Raw genomic sequence first — 9,426 nt, 5'->3', positions numbered from 1 at the left:
GAGGAAGGAGCAGGGTGGCCTCCTGCCTTGGCACACTGATAGGGGGTTGAAGTGTGGCTCCGCTGCCTGGCTGCCCGGAGGGAAGAGCAGCTGAGGCTTGTCCTGGCTGCCCCCAGCACCCAGTGCCAGCCCCGGGGGGTTACAGGCACCCCAGCACTGTTAGGTGTCATTACAGGCACCCCAGCACCATTAGGTGTCATTACAGGCACCCTGACACTGTTAGGTGTCATTACAGCCATCCCAGCACCCATAGGTGTCGTGTACAGCGCTGCTGTGCTGTGGGCTGTGGCAGAACAGTGCACCCAACAGGACATCTATCTGAGAAGATTTAAATAAATAACACTTTGGGGGTTCCTCCATTCAGATCTTCGCTACTTCCTTTTTCCAGGGAGGCAAAATGACAAGGAATAACGAGCAGAATAACTTACTCTGCAAAAAGCGTGTGGCGGCCCACCAAGCACTGGCAGCAGCCGTGTCCGGCAGCGGGTCTCCTCAATTCCTGTTTAACTTTTCGGCATTATCTTCTGCACACATCTGCTTCCCAACTCCGGCATTTCCTGTCGGGGATACAAGCTCTGAGCCTAGCACATCAGGCTGAAGTCTTCAGGGTAACCATCAGCTGTTGAACCTTTGATCTCACTGCATCCAGGGATCCCCTGCACGACAGATCAGATGATGTGAGCTTGTTTGTAAGCCAAGCATGGTACGGCATCGGAAGGGCCCCGAGGAAAAGGAGAGTAAATTGCCTTCTCTTCCTCGGGGCTCATCTGCACTGCACAGTCATTATGAAGGAGACGAGCAGGGACCAGGGATTATCCATCAAAGAGATGCCCCCGATCTAATTAAACTGGGAAAGCTGAGAGAGCTGGGTCACCAGGGTGTTTTTAAACCAAAAGGGGGAAGGAACATCAACAGGGAATTTGGCAGCCCCGCAAGTGGTCACAGTTACATAGGTTTAAGTCCTTAGTCTACAAATAAATTGCTCTGGATTTACACAGAGTAACTGAGCTCATTTCCCTTTTTAGCTGATAAATGCCCGGTTGTCTGGAATTTCAACAAACCAATTGTACAAGCAGCATGTGGCGGAGGACTGACTCACCCCGACATTTTCTCAGCAGCCACTAAAAACAAAACCTCTGCACTTCCTTGGGCCAGCCTAGGAGCTCTGCCCGCCGGGCCCCTGGGCGAGCACGACCGCAGGTGAGGGACTGACCTGCGGGACTCCTGCTCCTCGTCGGCTCCGCTCCGTGCCCCTGCGTACAGAGAGCTGCAGCCCTGGCACACCGCAAGGCTGGTTACGTGGGGGCTGTGGCTTTTGCCTTACAACACCCTCTGTGGTGGTTTCAGCCCCCGAGGAGTGCGGTTTCCTCCTGAAGATTGGCAGCGAGTGGCTCCCCGTGAACCAGAAAGAGGGAGCAGCTGGGGCTTTGCGGATTCCTCGCCGAGGGAACAAGGGATGGCTCCACAGCAGGGAAGTTCAAACTGCTCGTGTTGTTTGGCAGGTCTTCACAGGATCAAATCAGCACTCGGATTTCCAGCAGAGCACTTCCGAGAAATCCCACTGGTGATGATGGTTCCTAGGTAGACAAAAATATCTTGGGTCTGGGCTGTAGAGTAGCCACAGAAGACCAGTGATGAAAGAGAAGCAGATCTGGGAATAATACCAGGGAATTTCCTGTACTGGCCATCAGGGAGCATCTAAATCAGGCAAGAAACAGGCACCCAACTTAGCAGCATCCCCAGTCATTTTCTTTTTGCAGAGGAAGAAAAAACCCTTGAAGTCCTGCCCAGTGGTGGCAGAGGCATGTTTTCTGTCCGGAAAAACAACAAAGTCATGGGGACCTAGCAGACAATCTCTGCTACAAGCCTGCTGAGGCAGGAGACTGCCTTGCAAATTGCTTTAATCAAGTTGAAAATGGAATTTCATGAGTGGATGATGCAAATTAAGGATCAATACTATTAATCTGCCTGAGCGCTGCTAGGTGTGAAAGCTGAAGGCTGTTAGGCAGGACTCCCTAGATGGGAAGCTACAGGGAGCAACACCGAAGTGGAATTCAGCACAGACAACTCACCTTTATCTCCCGCAGGGACCTACATTGCTAATGTAACACCAAGCTCTTTTCACGTTTGCTTTTATTTGGGACTGTATTTCTCAGGTTAGGATAGCAACGGCCACACTCGGGTGCTATCTTTAGTTTTCTAAATCAAGACCTGCGACGAGGCGTGCCAGCAGCGCCAAACGTGACCCAGAGCAGTTCGGGAAGAGGCAGGCCCATGCTGAGGGCTGGGAACAGCAGCGGGCACTGTGCTGCAGAGGTGCCACGATGTCCCTGCACAGTCCTCAGAGTTCCTGCAGTCTCCGGATGTTTTCGTCACAGCGCCCGAAATGCTGGCAAGTGCCTCGATGTTCTTCCCTAAAGGTTAGACTTGCCCTCCTGGACACAGTTCTGCTCCTCACGCTCACTTCAAGGAGGGAGAGCTCAGAAGATCCTGAAACAACAGCTTAAATGAATTGTTTAAATAATGTAAACCTCGATGCCTGAGGTTCCGTAAGCCTACCCAAACTTCTGAAAGATGAGCATAGTGTGGCCAGGATACAGCTCCGTGCTGCACCGCTGCCAGCACAGGTTCCGCAGGGGGCTTCCCACGCCAGGATGAAACCCAAACCCACCCAGGAGGTCCCGCACCCCTGCTGCGAGCTGCTCCCTGCGGCTTGGGCCGGTGCCACGGGCTGCCAGAGGCACCTGGTGTCCCGCAGGGGGCACCCGCACCCCGTGCCTCCACACCCACACCTGCACCCATTCTGCTCCAGCACCAGCACCGGCCCCGCAGCCTGGATGCGACCTGCCTGCTGAGCAACTCCTTTCGCATCATTTTTTAAGACGTGCACTGGTCCAGTGCTCCTTTCACCATTCTTTTTCCTTCCCACGGCCATTCAGTGCCAGACCGTGCCACCTTTCATTTCAAGGCGATCAGGAAATAGAATTATTAACAAACTTATGAAAAAATTCTCTCCCAATAGTGGATGATATCTGGGGTGTGGGCTGCGAGCCTGCAAAACCAGGGCACGTCTCATCTTCCTGATCTTTATACTTGGGAAAATCAGTTTTGTGGGAGGCCCAGGGGTGCTGAGGATGCTCGGCAGCATCCCCTGGCAGCCCAGCCCCGACAGCTGGCAAGCAGAGGCCGTGTTAGAGTCATGCCCGAACAATGGGGTTGCAAAATATGTAACACCGCATATTAAAAAGGGATTAGGAGAGGAGAACCACCATGAGTAGGAAGACGGGAGCAGGCTTGGAGCAGAGCCTCAGGCTCTGTTGCAAACACGTTTTCTGGAGCAGGATTACAGTGGGCTTGCAGGCACCGCTTGCCTCACAACACCACCAAGCCCCTGGATTCGCTCCCCAGCTCCCGCACGTCGGTGCAGGTCCTGCTGTGCCCCAGACTCCAGGAGTAATCTTCACGACACTGCTGAGTATAAATTGTGCTGCCTGCCAGTGAAGGTTCGTTGTGCTCTCTACCCCCGGAGGCACTGAGGATAATCAAGTGGAAACCAAACCAAGGAGGAGGTTGGAGCTGGAAGTTAAGAAGTGGAAAATGAACTTTGGCCCAATCTCTATCACGTTCTAAATCTTTTCTTCTCAGGTTTCCAAGGCTTGGATTACACCCAGAAATAGACTGCTGTGTGTTAATTTACTCCCTTTGGGGCTGTTCAGAGTCATATTTAACAACAGGCTTAATTGGGGATTATTATTCTCAGCCTGCTGTTGCCGTAAGGACGGCGAGGAGGGGCGGATGGGTGGACGATTCTGGCTCAAGCCTGTGCTCTGTCTAACCCAGCCTTGACACTGCCCAATCCGAACACCTCAAAGGAGGGCGCTGGATCCGCTGCCGCGGAGGCTCACCGAGGTTCTGCCTGTCTGAAGGGTTCCTCCTGGTCTGAGTCACCCGGGGCTGCTTTACGTCCTGGAACATGACGTTTCTGTCCCTCCTAGGCGTCCCGGGAAGGTGGATAACGCAACCCACACAGCTCTGGAACTCGGTGGTAATTAGACACCCACAGGATGATTATGCCCTTTATAAAAAGGAATATGTAAAAAGTCATTGCGAAAGTAATTCTTATCAGTTTTAGAACATTCCCTTTCGGTGCCTCTGGCCAAGTTAACACCTTGCTTTTCTAGTCTCCCTTCCTTCGGCAGGTCCCAAATCCCATTGCAAAACAGGGCACTGCCATCGCTTTCATTTAAAAACTGTAAACCCAAGGAGCCGCAGTTCACCTTGCTGCCTGTCACAGACTTGGGGCAAATCCAGGACAGAATTTTCCCCAGGTGCCATTTGATGCTGTGCCCTGCATCATGACAGACCCACCCCAGAACCGCTGTTTCCTTTAGTCTTGTTTCTAGGCTGAAAATACACCCCAAACTCCACACTTTCATCCTTTACATCTTCATTTACTCTAACATTTCCTCTTTATCATTCAGTATCACTGCAGCGCAGCGATCCTCGCTCTTCCCAGGGCTGAGCTAGGGTACTCACCGTTTAGCAGGGCAATGGCTCTGCTCCCTCCTCTGCCAACGCGCAGTTCAAAGTCTGAATCGGTGCATTTTCCCCTTTTCCAGTCAAAGAAGGACACAGCAACGGACCTGCAGGCAGGAAGGGGGGTATCAGAGTCTCCTCCTGTTCAAGGATAATCCAGGATAAACTTCCTACGGCTTGAAACGGTGTCACAAACAGCCAGAAAGCTGAGAGTGAAAAGGTGTTATTTTTGGCAGAAGGCCTTTATAGCTGATGCAGGAACTTTCTCATTAGTTACTCATTGCCTCAGCAAGTCTCATAAAACAGACAGCAGGACCCAGCAAATACTTTTCTTCAGTGTTCTGGGAGCTCAGAAATCCAGGAATTAAATGAGGCCTTGAACCCATTTTATGGACTCACTTCTTACTGAGCTACCATAAAATATTAAAATCCAGACCTTATAAATACGGAGAGGAGAGCGCTGCACGTTTCTTTTCAGAAGCAGCCTCTCCAGGGACACTTCCCAAGGTAAGTCCAATGCCACGTCCCAGAGACAGCCGCCCCGACAGACAGGTAGTGAGAGGCAACGGATTCATGCAACAGAGATGAAAGGCAGAAAATCTCCTTGATTCTGCTTGGAACTGGAAAAAGTTGTGCAACAAATTGGCCTAGATTATCCCCAGTGACCCTGGGCTGGCGTCGGTGAGGGCTCTCCCCAGGGTGTCTGATGGCAGCGGGCAGCCCCTCTGTGAGCCCCAGCAGCGGCAGCAGCGCTGTGGCCCTCCCTCTCTTCAACAGGCACCATCCAGGCTCCTCGGAGATGGCACAGAAAAGCAGCCTCGTGGTCCCCTGTGCAGTGCCTGTCCTCGTGGTTTGCTTTTTGGCATGCGTAGCCACAGGTAAGCAATGGAAAAAAAATCCATCATCGCTTTGTCCGAGCTGCCTTGTGCTGACAGGAGAAACTGTCCGGGGCTGGGCACCGCCTGGGGTGATGTGCCACAGCAGCATCCCAAGTTTTTATATGCTCTGGAGCTCATTTCCTGAGGATTGCCTAAAAACTGGCCTCTGATTTTAGAGTAGCTGAGCAGGGAATGGGGAAGCATCAGCATTTTCAAATGTTAGTGCAGCAGCTGCACAGGAATGACGAGGCCGCTGTGCCTTTATGTCCTGCCATGTACTTTTTGCTCATTAATCCATGACTCTGGTTAGTCTAGTGAGTTTTAGCTTGATAGAAAAATTTATTTCCCGTATTGTTTTCTCATTTAATATGTCCTGAGGTCTGTATGTTAGATTAACTGCAACTCACAAACTGCCTGGGCATGGCAGAGCAGCTGATTAACTACTTTATAGGCTCACATTCAGCTCCAGCCAAAAAGCAGAATACCAAACTGTGTCATGAAAACTGAGGGCACAGGTATGTTGCATCAGTGATCTGTAGGAGGTTGGGCAATGCTGGCAGGATGCTCTTTTGCTGTGTGTTACCTCGTTGCTGACATAATGTGGTTTTCAGACATTATCTTATTATAGGTCAGGCTTTGGCATTCACACAGTCTGTTGCAAACGCCTCACTTTGATTTTAAGTAACCATGAAGTGAGCTTTGTGATGAAGATGCTTCCTGTCTCAGAAACTAGAGTCACACTTGAAAGATAAGTGTTCTGTTGAAGCCTCAAGCTCTTCTGTCAGTGTCTCCTCCAGAGGCCTGAGGAAAACACAGGGCTTCTGTGGGAAGGGTACAGCTTAAGACACCCACATGCTCTCATTCTCCTGCAGGTGTGGAACTGTCTGTAAATAACCACGCTGCTGACTTCACCCTGTCCACATCGTCTGGGACTCCCATCTCCCTCTCCTGCCTGGTACAGAACAGCAGCCAGGCCGAGGAGCTGCTCTGGTACCGAGGAGATGGTAAAGTGGATCTGAAAGAAGGGAATAAAGTGAACATCAGCAACATCTGCATCTCCCCGGCCACCGCGACCGACAATGGCGTCACCTTCACGTGCAAGCTGATGCGGGACCAGTCCGTCAAGGTCTCGGTGATCCTGGATGTCCAATGTGAGTCGCTGGTGTGGGTATCTGTGTGGAATGGCTTGGTGAGACAAAATCATGGGCTGAGCACCTTGGGGTCTGGGTGTGAGTTGAAGGCAGGGTGTTTTGCACCCTTGTACGCTGTGTTCACCCGGAAAAAATGCGTTTAGGAGGAGATAGCTCACGTGGTAAGACACTCCCTTTCCACAGTGGTGCTTATGGCCTGATCTGATGCCTCTTTTACAGGGAGTGGGTGGGCCCTTAAGAAGATTTTCTGGCTATGTCCCTGCCTCCACCTAGATTCCTTCTCAAGGATACAAGTCAGGGCAGGGGAGTCACGGGAGTGACTGTCATGCCTGCCCTGCTGATCCCTGGGGATCACGAAGGGCTGCAGGGCAGCGTGCCACCCCATTTAAACAAGGCGCACAATTGGTGTGAAAAGCGAAGTTATTTCCTGTTTAATGGCGAGCAGCGTTATTAATGACCTATTTATCTGCATTTACTGCAAACAGTTCCTCCCAGCGTGACTGAAGACGAGACCGTCAAAGCCGAAGAAGACAAAGATGTCACTCTGACCTGCAATGCCAAATCCAACCCGCAAGGCCAAGCAGCCTGGTACAGGAACAACACCATCCTGACCCTACAGCAAGATCGCTACCAGGTGTACCAGACTAGCGAGGTCTTCCAGCTCTCGATCACGAAAGTACAGAAGTCTGACAACGGGACCTACACCTGTGAGGTGAAATCCTCTTTGGGAAGTGGGAGAAAGAATGTCCACCTGATAGTTGAAGGTAACAAGGCTGCTGCTAAACAATATGGTTTACACCTAACTCTCCAGTCTCCTTTACAATGATAGCAATCCACTTACATTAATACGGTAGAAAAGTGTAAAAAAAGTCTAAGTGGAAAGTGGTAAACCCCCCACGTTAACTGAGAGCACAGCAACAATGAGGATCTCACCTGTGCCTGGGTGCACAGCACCAGAAAAGGCCCTTCCTGCTTTACTTGTTATTCAAAGACACTTGGCAAGCATGACCTGAAGCAGACTCGTCCCACTTTCTCACTTCCCATGATGACAGGGCACATCCAAGTGTGTTTTGGAGCACCTTAGGTCTCACTTGAAGCTTTGCATTCCAACCACAGTATTGTGTCACGCTAAAAAAGCTGCTTAAGGCAAGAGAGATTAGTTGTCCTCCAGAAATGCTTGTACCTCTGCAGACTACAGGCAGGTGGAGGGTGGAGGCTGAGCTGTGCTGGATGCCCATGTCTCCGACAGGTGATGCTTCGTGAGGTGGCCCACCAGATTTGGGGCATCCACTGCCCACCCCACTGCCTGCAGTGTCCTGAAAAAGAGATAAAAGCAACATTAGTGTCAGGATACCCCATGGATCCTCTGCAGGGACTGACATTTTAATTCCTCCTTCAGTTCACTAAAATAGAAATGTGCCTTTCTGTGGTTCTGTGAAAAGACTTGTTTTATGTAACTGCACCAATCTAGCAGATACACAACCTCCTCTCCCCTCTTTACAGATAAAAAACCTGTTTTCCCCAAGGAGGCTGTTATCGCTGCTGTGGTGGTGGTTACACTCACCGTGCTTTTTGGAATTGTGGCTCGAAAAGATACAATTTGTAAGGTACGGATAGATCCAGTTTCCGAGGAAAAAAAATAGTTTGTTTTGCTGCAATACCCTTTTGTTTTCTGCCTTTTCTGTACTGCTTCATTGTGTTGCTTTCAGTGCTAGAGAACCATTACGTACTACCTCCTGCGTTAGATTTACCAGTAGATAAATCAAATATTAGGTATTCTAGGGGGAATGAATTACACACATGCGAGACATTAGCAAAAATACCCCTTGGCCAGAAGATATGAAAGATAACAGGACTCTGTCTTTATTTTCAGTGCTTCAAAAGATCAAGTGAAACAGCTCTGTAAGTATTTGACTGCTTATTCATGCAGCTTCCCAGAACAAGCTTCTGAATGAAATCCCGTCTTTAAGCCTCGGCAGAAGCCGGGGAACAAAAGACCACTCAACACGCTAACGCCAGCCAGGCTGAGCTCCCCTGCTTCTGCTCTGGCTGGCCACGGTCGGCCTGCACCTCCTGTCCCAAAGAGAGGCCCTGCTGGGCAGGAGCACGGGGACAGGAGCACGGGAGGCATGGCCCCGTGTGGCTCCTGCCCTGGCCATCCCAGCACCCCACAACACCTGGGGGAGGCAGTGGGGGAAAACGTAATGGCCCAATGCAGCCCAAGTGATTTTGACTCAGATGTTTTTGTATTTTTTTTTCCACAGTAGGTGATTTTTCATTTATTATTTTTAAATTTTACTGCAGGTAAGAATCACCAAGTTCCCGTGCACACCCACAGCTTCTAGCGGTGGAACACAAACCCCTGCAAGAGATGATTAAATGCTGCAATGAGACTCGGGGCTCGAGTTCCTGTGGTCTTTTTGAAATACAAATACTTCTTCACGGCTCCTGATTCTAGTTTATTGTTTCAAGCACAGCCAGGGGGGGAGGTAGGCTGCCTGGGCAGCTGCCAGACCTTTCCGGTGTGCTTCGTGCTGCACGGTTTGTGCACACCCAGGCACGGGGCTCGTTGGCTGCTCCCTGAGGGACCCACACGGACAGATTGGGATGGTAACGGGGCCCGAGGGGGCGATGCCCGGCTGGCAGCCACCTTCTTGGCCCCCGTCCTAGAGCACAGCTCCTTGTGGCCACCCAGGCCCCCTCGCTGCCCTGTCCTGCCGACACCTGACTGCCCTGTGGTGTTTTGTACGGACACATTGCTGCCAGTGACCACCGCGCCATATGGCAAGGCTGTGGCACCCAAACGCCCCCCTGGGGCCATTATGGAGCAGGAAGGCGCCATGGGGACCATCAGCAGGCCT

General features: G+C 51.2%; 2 protein-coding genes and 1 long non-coding RNA gene across 5 annotated transcripts in view; 2 read left to right on the top strand and 1 right to left on the bottom strand.

The window, feature by feature from the left end:
- Nucleotides 1-351: 351 nt before the first annotated feature.
- On the bottom strand, nt 352-4,666 carry LOC118176410. Its single transcript, XR_004755396.1, has 4 exons — nt 4,537-4,666; nt 1,665-4,075; nt 1,214-1,577; nt 352-656 (listed from the first exon to the last, which is right to left on the bottom strand). It is a non-coding gene; the product is annotated as an uncharacterized LOC118176410 (long non-coding RNA).
- TMIGD1 (transmembrane and immunoglobulin domain containing 1) lies at nt 1,503-9,011 on the top strand. 3 transcript variants are annotated; one of them, XM_035343387.1, is made up of 7 exons: nt 1,503-1,581; nt 5,314-5,414; nt 6,287-6,565; nt 7,051-7,329; nt 8,069-8,172; nt 8,439-8,467; nt 8,870-9,011. In XM_035343387.1, exons 1-7 carry the CDS (start codon nt 1,568-1,570, stop codon nt 8,871-8,873), a joined length of 810 nt encoding a protein of 269 aa, XP_035199278.1. In that variant the 5' UTR covers nt 1,503-1,567; the 3' UTR covers nt 8,874-9,011. The 3 variants fall into 3 exon arrangements, with proteins under 3 accessions (XP_035199278.1, XP_035199279.1, XP_035199281.1); XM_035343388.1 differs by lacking the exon at nt 1,503-1,581 and adding an exon at nt 4,637-4,756; XM_035343390.1 differs by lacking the exon at nt 1,503-1,581 and adding an exon at nt 4,763-5,043.
- Nucleotides 9,012-9,405: 394 nt separating this feature from the next.
- Nucleotides 9,406-9,426, top strand: part of BLMH (bleomycin hydrolase) — a 19,246-nt gene continuing 19,225 nt past the window's right edge. The window contains exon 1 of the mRNA XM_035343436.1: nt 9,406-9,418. Within this exon, the coding sequence (XP_035199327.1) occupies nt 9,406-9,418 (13 nt within the window). The remainder of the gene's footprint in view (nt 9,419-9,426) is intronic.

Source organism: Oxyura jamaicensis, chromosome 19, assembly GCF_011077185.1.
Source record: "Oxyura jamaicensis isolate SHBP4307 breed ruddy duck chromosome 19, BPBGC_Ojam_1.0, whole genome shotgun sequence".
Taxonomy (NCBI): Eukaryota; Metazoa; Chordata; class Aves; order Anseriformes; family Anatidae; genus Oxyura; species Oxyura jamaicensis.
Note: the sequence above shows the minus strand (reverse complement) of the source record. Positions and strands in the feature narration are given on the sequence as shown.